The sequence below is a fragment of the Anguilla anguilla genome, chromosome 16, assembly GCF_013347855.1.
Source record: "Anguilla anguilla isolate fAngAng1 chromosome 16, fAngAng1.pri, whole genome shotgun sequence".
NCBI lineage: Eukaryota > Metazoa > Chordata > Actinopteri > Anguilliformes > Anguillidae > Anguilla > Anguilla anguilla.
Window position 1 is genome coordinate 28,225,063 of NC_049216.1, and position 17,422 is coordinate 28,242,484.

The 17,422-nt window shown below is 40.1% G+C and overlaps 1 protein-coding gene across 1 annotated transcript in view; it reads left to right on the forward strand.

The window, feature by feature from the left end:
• The first annotated feature begins 2,432 nt into the window (after positions 1-2,432).
• LOC118215479 (transcription factor Maf-like) overlaps positions 2,433-17,422 on the forward strand; it is a 124,893-nt gene continuing 109,903 nt past the window's right edge. The window contains exon 1 of the mRNA XM_035396326.1: positions 2,433-3,826. Coding sequence (XP_035252217.1) covers positions 2,862-3,826 — 965 coding nt within the window. The 5' untranslated portion in view covers positions 2,433-2,861. The remainder of the gene's footprint in view (positions 3,827-17,422) is intronic.

Consider the following 17,422-nt stretch of genomic DNA (forward strand, 5'->3'; position numbering starts at 1 on the left):
TAAAATGGTCATTTGTCAGCGCAATGTCACAACTAGTAGCAGTGAATGAAAGCCCTTTGCAAACAGTCATTGGGAAAGGCCTTGTCTAGTTTATTTCATATAGGCCTATATTATCAATGATGCATATTGTCAAAGTTCTTAGTTGCTTATTGTATTAGCAACATATTGTGAAATATAAATGAACAATTCCAGTGTTCAGTGTATACTTGTTGTTGCATTTTAACCGATCCAAAACTGTATGGATCAGCTTCTCTGAGACCGGCTGGTTTGCAGACCAAAACACACAGACAATTAAGAGTCCTTTCTGAAATATTTAATCAGTGTTATTTGCGCTTGTGAAGTTCACTGGTTTAGCTTGTGTGGAACATCTTACAGAGTACAGTCCTGTGTAGAGTTGTGTAAAAGCTTGAACTGGTACCTGAAGGGTGTGTAGCGAATAAAAAGCAGAGAACTGCCCTCTGAACTCAAGATAAAGCACAGTGTACTAGAAAACGGTTTAATATATGACTCGGTGTCAGAAGTCAGATTTCGTAGAATTACTTTTCAGATAAACTCCTTTATAGCAGGGCACTTTTGAATCTTACTTTGGAACATCTTGTTCATTACTGAACTTTCGGCTCACCTTAATCGTATTTCCGTGACCACGGTGTTAAATAAAATGTGTGTTTGTATTAAAAGGGGGGAAAAAAGGTATAAATGTCACTTTCTCCTACTTTTAATCAATTCATCATGCTTCATATATCCTATTCAGTATGTGCATGAGTTAAAGATAATGGCATCATTGAACGGTGCAATAATTATCAGCATAACAATAAGGCTACTGAGGGGATACCCTCTACCCTCTCACTCTCCTAAAAAGCAATTATTCTAAAAGCACCACATGATTTAAATCAGTGGATAGAGGCGGAACGGCAGTTCTATTCCATCAAGAGCTACAGTTGTTATTGACAATCTCTTGTTAGCCTTAAGAAGTTGACACAGACAAATGGACCTTAAATGGATACTAAATATGTCCTGTATGTGTGGCTGCATATTAAAAAGGGAAGCATGTTATTTTTAAATGGGGTTTGCATTTGTCAATTCATCAGGATTTCATTATTGGACATTTCTATTTTGCACACATTTTTAGCGTGTGTTCTTTCAGTAGTCTATTGTAGTTTTGTAAAGCTTGGTGCATCTTTTTACCCTTGTGCACGTTTGTAGTTTTTCGAAAAGGTCTTATAAGTATTAATGTTCTTTGGATTACTGAACAGATTACTTCCATAGTTGGTCTGTTGCTTTTGGTTTTTATGTAACAGTTGTATTGTTTTTGGAAATTGACAAGTACTGTAATAACGATAATAATGAACACACACTGTTATATTAGACACGTTCACACTCGCGCATACAAACACGCGCACACACACACACGTGCACGCACGCACACACACACGAACTGTTTCTTTGCGGCTTTAAAATCACCACCCAATTTGTCCAAAAGGTGGCACTGTTGAGTTTTCAAAATGCAAAGCTGCAAGCTGTTTGGCCATGCTTCTCTCTCAAATCTTTTTAAAAAGTAATAGTTCAGTATCATTCTATTTGTGTGTTGAGGACAAAAATAACACCTTTTCAAAATAACTGTCATATTTCGGTAGGCGCTTATGAATGTTGCTTCGAAAGGGTGGCTGTGCATATATATGCTAAATTAATCTTTCAGGATTTAGGATATACTTTTTGTAATTCACTCCAAATATACAATAAAATAAAGCGCCGTGAACTGATTTGACTGACAAATAAGGACAAATGAATGGCACTGTACAAGCTCATTTATGCCGCAAAACCAAAACGTTACGCCATGCCGCTGCTTTTTAAAACTGCCAAACGAACGAAAATAAAAACCACGGAAATGCAAAATACGCGCAAATACCGGTTTTAGAATTTTGTTAATAGGATACTCTGCAAGTAAACAGAGATATAGTACCGAGTGTCTTGAATGTCCTCATTCATTTCACAATTTGAATCAAGACCGTAACATTTGTTGTTATTTGGAATACAATCGTGCATATCGTTCGCACTGCGTAATATGTTGCGTTTTTAAAAGTATTTTAAAAGAACAGCGACGTACGGAGATGTTCTAGTTTAAGGTTATAATCTGAAGACAAAAACAAGTAGGGTAAGTACAGTACGTGACGCGAACAAGCTCTCTAACACCACGCACATGGCATACAAAAGACCGAAAAGACCATTTTCCTAAAAAACAATCATTTAGGATTTACTCCAAAAGGTGGTACGAAAGAGTTAAAAGTTTTAGTCCCAGCTGACTGTCAGCTGATAGCCCCTGACAGTTGAGAAAAGTTTTGTTTCTATACTATTATGTTAATTAGCTTTCAGAATGAGCGAGCCCATTGGCTCTGAGTCTGAGTCAATTTCCCATTTCAAACCTGACGTCAGGGCAGCTATAAAACTCAGCAATGCTTTTAAACTCATCTGCTGGGTGATCCTTTAAAAAATTCTCCAACAAGCCTGGGGTATTTTTTCTACAAGGCTACAATTTGCGTATTACTCGTACGTTTTTACCTTCTCAAATTTACGCGACACATTTTAAAGAAACCATGAAGTGTTAAGTGTGTGTGGTACAACTGCCGTTATTCTCATGCAAAGAAAGGAAAAAGGAGAGACGCACGCGTTGCTCTGATGCGTATGTACAATAGACTCTGCAACGGAAAACTAATAATTTAAAAAAATCGCCGCTGCAAAATTGAAAACCCTTTTCTTGGTTTAAAATAAATAAATAAAAAATCAAGCTGGCTCACACTCTTTCAACCCAGAACAGTTTGACAGCTGCTCTTCACCCCCTTTGGAGGACTGTCAACAGCAAAAGGATGGCATCAGAACTGGCAATGAGCAACTCCGACCTGCCCACCAGTCCCCTGGCCATGGAATATGTTAATGACTTCGATCTGATGAAGTTTGAAGTGAAAAAGGAGCCGGTGGAGCCCGATCGCAGCATCAGCCAGTGCAGCCGCCTGATCGCCGGGGGATCCCTGTCTTCCACCCCGATGAGCACGCCTTGCAGCTCGGTACCCCCTTCTCCAAGCTTCTCGGCGCCTAGTCCGGGCTCCGGGAGTGAACAGAAGGCACACTTGGAGGATTTCTACTGGATGACCGGTTACCAACAGCAGCTGAACCCGGAGGCTTTGGGCTTCAGCCCCGAAGACGCCGTAGAGGCGCTGATCAACAGCAGTCATCAGCTTCAGACCTTCGATGGCTATGCTAGAGGGCAGCAGTTTGCCGGTGGAGCCGGAGCAGGAGGCACTATGGCCGGGGAAGAGATGGGTTCGGCAGCCGCTGTGGTATCCGCAGTTATCGCGGCTGCCGCAGCTCAGAACGGCGGTCCTCACCACCACCACCATCATCATCACGCCGGGGGACATCACCAAGCACCCGGGATCCCTCCCAGCGGGAACTCGGGAGGAAACCACCAACACATGCATTTGGAGGACCGGTTTTCGGACGAGCAGCTGGTGACCATGTCAGTGCGAGAGCTCAATCGGCAGCTCCGGGGGGTCAGCAAAGAAGAAGTGATCAGGCTTAAACAAAAGAGGAGGACCCTCAAAAACAGAGGCTATGCCCAGTCCTGTCGCTACAAGAGGGTCCAGCAACGGCACGTCCTGGAAGGCGAGAAGACCCAGCTCATTCAGCAAGTTGATCACCTCAAGCAAGAGATCTCCAGGCTGGTCCGGGAGAGGGATGCCTACAAGGAAAAATACGAGAAGCTTATCAGCAATGGCTTCAGAGAAAACGGCTCGAGCAGTGACAACAACCCTTCATCTCCAGAGTTTTTCATGTGAGTCTCAGCATAGAAAGAAAAACAAATCAAGCTTGTCAACCCCTTCATAAAAGTTCTCCACGTGAATTTTTTTTTATTTTTTATTTTTTTTAACGGGGCTTGCTAGACCAAGAAAGAAGTTTGCCAACTTTTTTGTCTTTTTTATCATTTTTAATTTTATGAGAATTGGGGTTTGCTCAAGCTTGCTTGTCTAACTTAACGTTCTTTTTAAGTTTTTGGGGGCTTGCAATAGAAAGATTGAACTTGTCATCAAAAAATATGTTCTTCATTTTGGAGCTTGCGCTTTGAAACCTGCCATCAAGTTCATTTTTTAATTATCATACTTATTATTATTATTGTTTTTACATTTGTTTATCTCGTGAATTTTTCGTCGTTGTTTTTTGGCTTGCTGTGTTGTTCTTTCATAGATAAACCGTAGTTTTAAAGTTTTTCATAGTTGGTGTTTTGACATTATGATGTATATATGTGTGTGCGTTTTGCATACATCCATATATATGTATACACCATTTAAGTTCAACTTTTTGCATCGTCGAGCTTAAAACCTAAATATAGATTTTAAAAACACCTGCCAAAAATCAACTGCAACTACCTTCAGTAGTGAGTTCACGGCCTTTTCCTTTTTTATCTGCCAAACATGGAAGACTCTGAGCCTGCCATTTTTACCCCATTTTCATATCATGCATTATGCTTGCTATTTTGTGTTTAGCAAACAAAAACTGTAACTGTTAGGGACGAATACATGCATTGTTTAAAAAAAAGAGAGACGATATATTATTGAACAGCCCTGCATGCTGGACATGTATGGTATTTTTTTTCCCTTTTTTGTGCTTGAAAATGAACTTTCTTGGATGACTCCGGCATGACATTCATAACTTTATTTTATTGCCTCATCACTTTTTTGGGATTGCGACAAAAAAGTGAGAGGGACATCCTGTACCACCTCCTCCCATGAAATTGCATCTTCTTATTTAGACTGTTTGATAATGAGTTGTACGACATCGACTCTCATTTCTATACAGATATGCACTGGCGCATTCCCGTTGAAAGTTGTCAGACTGGATTCCATGTTGTGGGGGGTAGGGGTGGGAGGGGGTGGGGTGGGGGGGTGGGGGTCTAACAATTCTAAAAGGAATCAATCCCTGCTTGGGACTAAAACTGTCTTGCTGAAAGCGTTTTGTTTATTTAAGAATTCCCCATCCTTATGCATTTGGTAACTCTGGAATGATACGAATTCCTAGTATAGCCTATAATTTAAGTATAGTTTTATGATCTGTAAGCCTAAAAGTTAATATGGTAATGCTACAGGTTGTTATTGAAAGGAATGTGGTAGATAAATTAGGTTAACTGTAGTTGTAGGTTTTATAAGGTCCTATGCACTAAATTGTTTTTTTTTTCTGTTGTTGATGTAAGTGGGAGGGGGGGAGGGGGCTCTAAATTTGTAAATCAAAATGGGATTTTTAAAAAAATACGTAAATAGAGCTTTTCTGCAGCATGCGCTTGCAGTTTAAACAGAAGTATGTAGCCCTTATTATACCACTGACTGTATTTCAAACCAAAGTATTACATGGAGAGAGACTCCTGCCTACTTAAAGGGGATAACCATACATGTGAAAATGTATTCTTCTCAAAGAATTGAAGTATTCTGGGCTGAATTGCACTATGATATAACCTGCAATCATATATTACAGAATGGAAACTGTTTAGAACGCTAATATAAAAATGCAGTTATTCGTAACATTGCTGGAGAATTTAATGATGCAATTTTAACAAATGTGTTATCATGCGGGACTAGATGTGTTTTTTTAAGAATTTCAAAGGCAATAATATTATAATAATCAGTAATGTCTGGACATTGATAAATAGTCAGGGATTGATACCCTGCTTGTGCAAAATGGGGAAGTACCATTCATCAATAAATCTTTAAAATATGTTCATTAAAATGTTCCTCTTTTATACATTTTGCTGTGCAAAATTATTCTACTTACGATATGTGATGTCCATATATGTACTTACTTTCATTTCAAACGGTTAAATATTATTGAATAAATAATTCTTGTTTCGGATTTATGTAGTTGTTCAGTGTATTCGCCACACTTAAACCCTGATATAAGATTTGTTTGCGTACTTAACATGACATCAGCCGTGGAAAATCGACGACTACCACATAAGGAACGTAGAATTCTTTCTCTCAATTGGCGTGGAAGTGCTACGTTTATTGTTACACTTGCAAACATTACATGTTATAGTTTGACGTCGGTTGTTTATGTGTATTAACTTCCCCCACAATATTTTAGTATTGCAGAGAACATGGCATTTGAATATGTTGCCTTTTTAAGCAAAACTGAAAGTAGTTTACTTATTCACGAAGGCCTACTAGGTTAAAATAACCTTTACGTTTATCTTAAAGATAACAGATTCAGACTTTCTGATGAAATGATGAAACCATTCTCATTTTGACGCATGAGCAACGTGGTTTCCTCAATAAACATAGTTCAGGCAATGCACATGTGGCATTGCGTCATTTCACAAACACTGTGCAGAAGAGAAACACTGAAGTCGTGAAATTCAGAGAAATGAGTGGACGGCCCGATATAGGCTGTATAACCCAATCCATAATACTGCGCTACTTGGTGGGGCGAAGTTAAACACCCGGGCATGGTCTGCATAGCCGTAATACGCTGCACGGTATATGGATTTAACGAGCGACGACGTGTGTTTAAACCTGCAGGTCTTCGGTGGGATTCCACTTCAGTTGGCCGAACTTTAGTCCCCATCGTTCAGATTTAAATAGTAAAAGTAACGCCAAACAGTTGTAATACTGGTTAAGTATTTAATTTAAATACGCATGTAATTGGTATGAAAGTATCTTAATTCCTTGATGGACTGTTCCGTTACCGTATAGGCTACTCCGAACTCTGAACTCTCCCAGGCGTCTGTAGGCTATCTGCACGTTTCAGGATCTTCAAGAATGTTAACTTTTTATTGATCTTAGTCGAAAATGACACGGCTAAACAATTGATGGAAGATAACGGTGCTAAAACGAGAAAAAGTATGAGGGATGGCAAATACTTAAGAATCATCTTCTGTATACCAGTTTTGAAGTAAGATGAACTGAACTTTTCTCGTGTAATTTAAAAGGCTGGGGATCGAATCAAAATGAATAAACAAATGCGGCAACGGTTCAAATGTAGTTCAGTTTCTGATAGGTTAATTATTGACGTCTGGCTTTTGACCAATATTGCACAATTTTCAATATTAATCTTCCCAGCTGTCTTCGAATTATGGTTAATTATTAATTCAACGACTACGTTTTCGCATGTTTGATAATGGATAGGTCTACTTTGTGTATGCGTGGATCTTTGTGTCTTTCAAGTTAAGGCTTGATGTCATTTATCAGCCTGCAAATAAGAACATTACGCTTACCTATAAAAAGTTGGTGCAAACTTTAGTGTGCAAAAATCTAGGCAATTTCCCCTTTTTAATAATGCGATAATTTTGAAAACCATTTTTTTGACAACGTCAATGTAATTTAAGGAAATTAGATCTTGATCGTGTCGATTGCATCTATGTTAATTGTTAGACTGTCGTCGTTAGTGTGTTTAAAATATCTTCATAGGGGTTGCAACAAATGGAAATTTAGAGTAGGGTCGGGTCCTCGCCAAAAATGAAAGACTAGGCTATGATATAGGCGACTAAATATTTAATAACTGAATTATGCAAATAAAAGTTATTTTAAGAGTTTATAATTAAGTCTATCCTTATAAAGTATAATCTGGCGTTCTGAGCAACATCGTAGAAATACAGTATAGGCCTATGTGCAAGATTGAAATTTAAGATTTGTTAGCGGATCGGTGAATGGATGAAGTGTGAGTTTATTGAATGTTTGTTCCCCTTGGTGACTCCATGCCCGCCTTTTATTGTTTTCACCTGTCCTTTCAAATATCCATCTTCCCATTCAAAGTGTCCGTGAATGTTCGTGCATACATTTTATCTTTGCATGCATGCCTACATTTTTTTTTAAAATTTTTTATATCAGGTAAGTAATCAATTTGTATAACGTATCGTATCAGTATGTATGGACACTGAAAAAACAGATTTATGTGAGCAAACTTAAGGTAATTCGTTTTTTTTTTTAAATATTTAAAACAGACAAGAGAATGCGGCCATTGGTACAGCAATGCATTTTGTATAATTGTCTGAAAAAGATTGTGGTGATGGAGTTGAATCTTAACCGGAAACACTTAAAGCTCGCTAATGAGTTTAGTGTTGAATTGCATGCATTGAAATTATATGCCAGGGCTGTGCAGGTAGCAGTTTTAATGTGCACATTTCTGTGCACTGCAGATTTTTTGCTGATAATCATATACATAATCTACAAGACATGCAGTTGAGCAGATTACACTAGTTAAGAGTTTCTTTAGGATAATGCAAATGACCACTGCTCTAGCAGACGTTTCTTTTTTAATATGGTACAGCAGGGAGATGTATTCAAATAGTAATGTGTAGCTCTTGCCAGTGCCTGAAATATTATATTTTTGGAAATATCCATTATGTGGTAAAACTGGGAAAAGTTGTTTATCAAGGTATGTTGACTTAAAAAAAAAAAAAAAACCCTTGCACACGTGAGATAAAAAAAGCATGCATTTAATGTCTAATTTAGACTTCAAATGTATGTGCAATCTGGATGCATAGTTATAAACATGTTCATATTCATTTTTTGAAAACTCTTGAATGCGCAGGGAATCTTAAGTATAATTTAAGCGATGTATAAGCAATGCACATTTCTGCACATGATTTACTATTGCAAGCAGCATTTAACAAACTGAGGTAGAGTTATCAATGTGTGCCTCTGTATGTGTGTGTATCGGTGCATATACATGTGCTTGAGATTTTGTGTCTTTTGTTTGAGTGTGTACGTGCTCTTGTTGAGTGCTCAAATATGTGTGTGTGTGTGTGTGTGTGTGCACAAGGATGCACATGTGGATGTATGTTTTTTCATGTACACGTCTGTATGTGCACGTTTTGTGCGAGTGTATGTGTGCGTGTGTGTGTGTGTGTGTGTGCGAGTACGTGTGCAATTGTGCATTTAATTTAATCAGCTGAAATTGAATTGTTCTGTATTTTATTCTGTTTATCACACTGGCTACTCAAAGTACATTTGCACACTTACTTTCATGCATGATTTCCTGGCACCTATAAAGTTTAAGCTGTTTAGCAAGTCTAAAAATGTCAAGACTAAACAGATATTTTTAGTGTTAAGTGTTTTGTAGGTGAGTTTTGCATGTTTGGCCTTATTCAGTATTTGATAAGTCTGCATTCAGTATATGCCCTTACTGGTTACAATTTTTAGTTCTAGAGTGATTTTGGAAGTTACTGTTGACTGATAAGCAAGTCCCCCCACCAGCACCCCCCCAAATTTAGGGTAAAAAACATCAATATACAAATAAAATCAAAAAATAAAATTAATATATTGTCTTATTTATATCATCATCTGTAATATTCCGCAGTTTCCTATGTTTTTGAGGCCCATGACCACTGACTTCGCTTTGCTTCTGTCACCAATTTACTCCGAGAAAGGAAAATAGCTGAACTAATAGTCCACCTTCTGCAAAATTAAATGATTTTCATTATGAGTAATTGCTAAGAAAGGACCTATTTCTGGTACATAAAAATGATAAATCATTGGCGATACTCTGCAGCTGTGCAAAGACTATCGCTTAGTATGCACACAACCGGCAGTTTATAGCGTTTTTATGTTAATGTAGAAGATATAGTCTCTCTATATTATCAAATTACATGCGTGTTTGGATGGAATTGGGGTATTTTCCCCTCTTTAAATTGTACTGAATTATTATTTTTTTAAATGGAGAGCTGGTTCATAGTTATGCACGTGCGTTTCCTGTTCATGATCTTTACAGTGTATGAGGTTTTGCTGCAGCATAAATAATCTTTGTAATTCTGTTGGTCAGAAGCACCATGCAAATTTGAGCGCGTGTCCTGGTCAGTGTGCATTCTGTGGCCCTGTCAGAATAGGATACCTTTGGCTTTTGTCCTGTCATCAACCAATCAGGGCTGGAATGGCATGGCTGATGGTGTTCGCTTAGCATCCTTGTTCTCCTTGTAGAAAATACTCACTTTTACCCTCGGCATGATAATTCATGATTGGTGAATAAACTCACTCACTAATGGCTGAAATATTATTTTACTTGTACACGGCTGCTGATGTTAGGCTTCTGGTGTGAAATACGTGATTTGGCTAATCGTTTTTTAAATTTTTTTAATTATTATTATTATTATTATTATTATTATTATTTTTCTTTTTTTTAATACCTGAATTTATAAGCCTTTAAATTAAGCACTAAAATATAGAATCTGGAACATTTATGTTATATCCATCAGTTAACATTTTGCTGTATGCATATATACTGTATCGGTTGATGGTGGTGTGATCCAGGCGTGCTTCTGAGAGCAGCGTGTCGTTAAGAGGTGCGAGAACACGTTTGGGTCGCGCTAAGCCCCTGTAGAGGAATTTCAGCCCCGCGGAGGGCGGAGGGGGCCGGGGAAGGAGAGGTGATCATGGAAACGGGGAAGTCAATAAGGAGTGTGGTGGCTGTCACAAATTCATTAGAGTAATCCCCATCACAGGAGGCCCAGACTGCTGAGCAGTGGCGCCGCCACATTCATTTCCTGTGGAAAACAAAAAAGGGGGGGGGGGTATCAATGCAAATCATGTGGTGATGCCAAAAAAGAAAGAAAAAAAAATATATATATATTTTTTCACTGTCTGTCCATTTCAGATTTGTAGTTTGCACCTAAAGCCCACAGTCTGGTTGCCAAGAAGGAATTACCAACTGAGTGAAAATACACCTGCAATTCCCTCTACAAGCTTATTTCTCAGAGGAATAAACTGGCCAGTGTCATTATTTAAGTCTTTTCAAGGATTGGAGCTTAATAACAACTGTTCCCGTGCGACATATTTCTATTTGCTGTTACGATTCAGGAATACTGTAACCCCCGATCTGAGCGCTATTCATTTGGTGGGGTTAACGATAGGTTTAATGGCAGTAATACAGACCCTCCCTTGTCAAAATATCAGTCTTTGAGGTCAACAACAGGAAATCATGTCTGAGTTCATACTTATTGACATTTTAATTATCAACATATTTAACTGCATAATGTCTTTAAAATGTAGTGGGAGGTTCTGACGCTAGGAAGTGAAAGTTGTAGTGGCTGTAACTTTGTCCTCTTGCAAAATGGCAAAACGAGCGTCGCAGAAGGTGTGTCGAGTCTGAGCTGAGACAGAGTGTGGTGGGAATAGAAGGTCAGACAGGATGCGAATGGTGAGCGTGCGACACGCTTTCTCTCCGCCAAAACACAATCACCTCCCTACGGCTGCAAAACATGCACAATTCATACACTCTTTTTTTTAGTGAATGAGCCTCATTTAGTTTAATATCACATACAGAGGATGTCATGCTGAAGGATGCGGGGCCTGGGCTGTAGACCCCTACGCTTGCCTGGGAGTGTAGAGCTACTGTAGCTTAGCTTCAGCAGAGATACTCTCCCATTGTTTTACACTTCCTGCAGTGTGCAGTGTCTGGCTGGAATCGTGAAGGCCACGCGAGAGAACAGAATGACTCATGTTAAATATGAGTGGAGGAAAAAAAAAGAAGTTTTTCCTTGAGGGATAAATTACAATTGCGGAACAATTATGGTGCACTTATTTTATTAGGAAATATGTTTTTTTCTCTTTGCGAAGGAGAAAGTTGAACTGTGCTTCCAGCCTGTATTCATAAGTCCGCTTTAGCCTCGTAACATTGTCCTTGAGCGCTGCTTGCTTCATGCATATTCTGATAATGACTACAATATGCTGAACAGTAATTTTATATACCTGAGTGTGTACTGAATGTAAAGACACAGTAAATGAAGTGCATTCAGATCTGTCTGTCTGGGTCGTTCTATGGCAGAAAGCTTTCAGTGCTGTATACAGCGTACGCAGAGTGCAAGACCTTTTATAATCTTTTTTAATCTTTAACATGAGACAAATTCAGTGTTTATCTTCACGGTGAAATGCTGTTCATATGTTTTTCTTCATACAAATTTAAAATGTGGTTTTCACTATACTGTATTTATTTTTTTTAAACGAGGTACTCTTAAAATAAATTTAAACTTGCACAGGCTTCCATGGTACATGGATGCTAATTCATACATTAAAAATCAGGTGGAGGGTTCAGTGCATAGAAACGGAGTTAAACATCTATAGATTAATTTCTGTTGCATTTGCTGCCACAGAGTCTGCGTCTTTCTGATAAACATTTACATCTAAAATGATTTAACTCGGGTGCATTTATGTCCCGCTGTAGTTCGTCTGTCATCTCTGAGCTTGACAGCTGTTTCTCTGGAGTTGTCCAGCACTCAGTAAAGCTGAGTTATGTGGCATTTATTTGAAAACCGCATAATTTAACTTTTTTTCCTCCCTCCGGCTGATGGGTGGATACAGCATTTCTACAGTCATGTAGATTTCCACCCCGCTTTAAAGACCGGTCGCCTCTCTCGTTTCTGAATCCTCCCTTTGTAAGGGGCTGCGTACGCGTGGTGCACGTTGGGTCTGTGCATCTCTGCAGTACATTTTCACAGCGCACCGTAATTCGTATTTATTATGATTTCCGTTGCAAAAGATTTAAATAAATGCGGGTTCACAGTCAAGGTGGATTCGACTTGATTGTGCAGAGTCACACAGTGAGGCCAGCCGAGAGAATATCCACTTCTTTGTTTTGTGTGAAGGGGTCGCAGTGCTGCAGTAATTCATGTGACCCCCTCATGGGAGGGTCAAGCTGGTTCCCTGGCTGCCGCCGGGACGGGAACGCTCCTGTGCCCCCCGAAATTCACGTTTTCCCAAATCTCAATATTCTAATGGGACCGGACGCAAAGCGAAATGTCAGCTTTATGAGCGCGTATTTCTTTCTCTTTTTTCTTTTTTTTTCTGGCACGCTTCATTAAAAAAAGGAAATATGCAGCTGCTTGTTTGGACGTGACTGCAGCGCAGGAAAGGTGAAATCTCCTGATTTCAGACACCGGACAGAATCGTGTTCTGCCACAGCTAGGGAGACGTGTTCTTTATTGCGCCGCGAGATTCGCATTGGCACCACGGCGCCTCGCTGCCGAATTTAAAACAAATCCAGAATGGCTTCGGCACCGCTGAAGGGCGGTGGATGGATGGGCGTTGGAATCGGGAAACGTGCGTTAAAGCCGAAGCCCTATTAAAAGTATTAAATGTCATGCGCAGAATTTCCCCCGAACAGTCTGCGCGCATTTTTTTTTTTTTTTTATGAAGGAAAGTGTCTGTTGAAGGAAGGGAGGAAAGCTTGCAGGGGCAGGGCCGAGGCAGGCTGGAGTTGAGCCTGAGCCGAGCTCGATGCATCCCAATGAAGCCAGGGAGGCGATGTGCCCTCCTCCCTCCTCCAGACACGCAGATCCGCCCTCCCCTGCCCGCCACTCTCCGGCTGCCAAACAGACATTGATCTCTCAACCAGGCAAGGTGACCTACAGGACTTCCAAAGCCCTTTTTTTTCTTCTTGTTCAAGGAAGGGGCCCTGACCTCTCAGTGACACTCCGCTCCCTGTCTGTGTAGTACAGGGGGATGCTGAGAGCTCTCCTGGTCTAGGGCAGGGTGCGTCTTTATGCTGAAGTCAGGCTGGAGCTCTGTGGGATATCTTGGTACAGCACAGGACACTGCGTATAGTGTATACATGTGATTTTTTTTGTCTTTATCCTATCATGTATTTGTCATTACTATTATTATTATTATTTATTTATTTTTATTTTTTCTTATATGCTATTATTATATAATTTCTTATAATAATAATAATACTAATAATAATAGCATCATAACTCCTCATCTATCATCATAGTTAATATTGTAGGTTTTCAAGTTTCTGAAATAAGAGATATAAAATCACTTTCAACTGATCATCTTAATGTTGAATGAGGTCATAAACATTTAGTTAATCCAGGTTTTGCTTAACACTGGGCCGCTTGCTTTGTTAATAATTTCGCATATTACAAAAATCACTTCTGCGTTTTGGCACAGTTTTTGTCTGCTCCATTTTGGGAGTTAAAAGGCCCCTCGTTTTCTGGATGCTCAGAAAAGCGACACAGGGCAGTGATTAAAATCTCTCGAATCGCAAGCGCGGTTTCACTGAGGTGACCTTTCCATCTTCCTCCCCTCCGCCCCTCCACCCCTCCCCCCCGTTTCTCTGTTTCCTGCTCGCTCTACCTTTCAAGAAGACAGGAAAGTAGCCGCGCCTCTCTCTGTTGTCCTACTTATGGCCTGATAAGGGCTCACACTTTCTGTTGACCTCAACGGAAGGGCAATTTTCACGACTTAATGTTGCAGAAACGTGGGCGGACAGGGCGACGAACTGACAGCCCCCATCAGATCCCGCGCGCCTGAACTTTACTGACATAGCGTACACCAGCCCGCTGTGGTGCACTCTTTGGACGACGCGCTGAAAAATAACATTGCAGGACAGCCGCGTTATTGTCTCCCCGTGTGCGTTCATGTTGTACTGAATGTTCAGGCCGGGTTCCAGAGGGATGTGATCGTGTAGTTATATGATCACTTTCTTAGTGCTGAAGTCCTGTACCCCTCTACTGTAGGGGTTCTCTGCTTTCGGGAATTCTGTGCCCACCTCGCTGTTTTACATCTTAGGAATTTTTCATGTTTTTAAACGTATTTAAAAAAATCTTGGCTGACCAGGTCAGAGTCCGTTTTTTCTCCTGCTAAATCTGATTAAGGGCCTGATGAATTGCACACATTGTTGGTTAAAAAAAAGGATCCAGGGATTTTAGATGCCTGTTTTTTTTTTCCCCCGCTTCCTACACACATCGAGCAATCCCAGGCTATGGACCAGCTGAACTTTCTAGCGTAAGCCATTCTGGTTTTAACCAGCTCCTGTGTGACTTCTGAAAACATCAATGTCAAGATGTTTTTCAAAAAGCAATCAAAAGCAGTGAAACTTTGAGAATTTTTTTCCCCCTTTAAAAAAAATAAATAAATAAAAAAGATGAGGCATACATTGTGCAAATGGGAAAAAAAACAGATGGACCTGATGGGGAAACAGCAGGTTTTAGCTCAAACAGTTCTAGATGATGTGTAGGGTGAAGACTTTTTAATTTGCACAGCAATCGAAATTGAACAGGGCTCTGCGTTTTACAGTGTTCTGAAGCCACACTGTAGATACTTCTTGAATTACTGCTGGTTCAATTTCCAGAAGAGTTGTTGAGAGGGGGCTTCAGTGATCATTAATCCTGCAGTTGCTGTTTCTCTTCTCATTTCAGAACTTTTACTTGACTTCTGAAATCAAAATATATCTATAGGTAATTCTGCAAACGTAGATCAAATTAATTTGCTATTTCTAATATTGTTAATATACATCTAACATACATCTCGTGAACTTGGATTTGTTGTTCTTAAGGTTTTACAGTGACATTTAGAGTTAACCAAAGACTAACTTATCAGACCAAAATGTATTCTTATTACATAGTTAGTTCATACTCATGACATCAATTAATATTTGGTAATACTGTTAATAAGTAATACTGCATTCATGATTAATAAAGGCATAGATATTTGAAGTAAAATATAGCCAATGACGTGATGTTTTATTTTTGGCTGGTAAAGCATGGTAAAGCGAGTAGTACTAACTGTTTGTTCAGGACTTAGCTACTGTTTAATGTCCTTCTGAGCCTTGCCAGAAGATTTTTTGACGTAATACAAGTGATGACGACATGTTGAAGCATGTTTGTCTCTATAGAGGTCATGTATTTTTTAAAATTATTTTTTAAAATTTCTTATTGAATTCCCCTTGTAATGCAGGGCTCAGCAAAGTAGAATATATGATTCTTGACATTAAGAGCAAAGACTCATGTACCCTACAGAGGGCAAAAATGAATTTCCCGGTCTTAGGAGGATATTGTAAAGAATGTGCTGTCTTGTAATGTACTTTTCATTTTACTTCCCTGCATCAGTAATATTGTGGCCTGCATATATGGATATCAGAACAGATTTATATTTATTCAATGTGTGAGATCAGCTTGCTTTTGCTAACGGTAGATGTACGTGCGCGTTTATGTATTTCATTGTTTATGAATTGGTTTTTGATGCAACTCAAGGTTTCATGCTTGTGTGCAGTGTGGGAGTTTGTGATATGTGTATCATTTTTGGCTCTGTGGGTGCAAATTGAATCTATGAAAGTGTGTGTATGGGTGCTTGGAATGTGTGTCTGTGACTATAATTTCCGTTTGTGTACCAGGGCTGGAACTGAATGAATCTCTGCATTCTTGTGCATGTGTGTGTGTGTGTGTGTGTGTGTATGCATGTGGGTATGTGCATACGTGTGTGTGTGTGTGTGTGTGTGTGTGTGTGTGTGTGTGTGTGTGTGTGCCTGTGTCGGCGTGCACGTTGGCATGTGCATGTGGGTGCGGATACCTGTGTATGTGGATGCGTGCATGTGTACCTGTGCGCGTGTGTGTGTGCATGTGTGCGTGTGTGCGTGTTTGTGTATGTGTATGTGTGCACGTGTGCATGCACGTGCATGTGTGTACATGTGTGCATGTTTGTGTGTGTGTTCGCGTGTTCGTGTGCCTGTGTGTTTGTGTACGAGTGTGCATGTGTGTTTGTGTGTGTGTTTGTGTGAGAGTGTGCCTGTGTGTTTCTGTGTGTGTTTGTGTGAGAGTGTGCCTGTGTGTTTGTGTGTGTGTTTGTGTGAGAGTGTGCCTGTATGTTTGTGTGTGTGTTTGTGTATGAGTGTGCCTGTGTGTTTGTGTGAGAGTGTGCATGTGTGTTTGTGTGTGTGTTCGTGTGTTCGTGTGCCTGTGTGTTTGTGTACGAGTGTGCCTGTGTGTTTGTGTGTGTGTTTGTGTATGAGTGTGCCTGTGTGTTTGTGTGTGTGTTTGTGTATGAGTGTGCCTGTGTGTTTGTGTGTGTGTTTGTGTACGAGTGTGCCTGTGTGTTTGTGTGTGTGTTTGTGTGCGAGTGTGCCTGTGTGTTTGTGTGTGTGTTTGTGTGAGAGTGTGCGTGTGCGTACGTGTGTGTGTGCTTGTGACTGAGAGTGAAGACTCCTGCAGTGCTTGTGGAGACGTGTGGAAGGAGAGGAATTTCGTCGCTGCAGTTTGTGCGACCGTGGGATGGAAGTTATACCCCACTTAATACGTCAGCGCCCTGATTGATGTACAAAAACAGGAGTGTGTGTGTGTGTGTGTGTGTGTGTGTGAAGAATTAAAGGACAGCAGAATGCAGACAGAGTCCCCCGCTGCCATGAGGACACCATCAGTAGGTGAGAGGAGCGATATGGTAATGCAAGCCTCCATCGGAGGAACCAGCTCTGCACAGGCATATTAATAATCCCCTCCCTCACCCGGCCCTGCTCAAATGGGACAATGCACTCATTCCGGCGGCTGGGGCACAAATTCCTGCACCCGCTTCTAATCAGCGTTATTTCTCTCCTATCCAAAAAAAGGGTGAATGCAAATGTTATATGCAGATTCCTCTTTTTGCCGAAATACATATTAATAAGATATAAAGTATTAAAG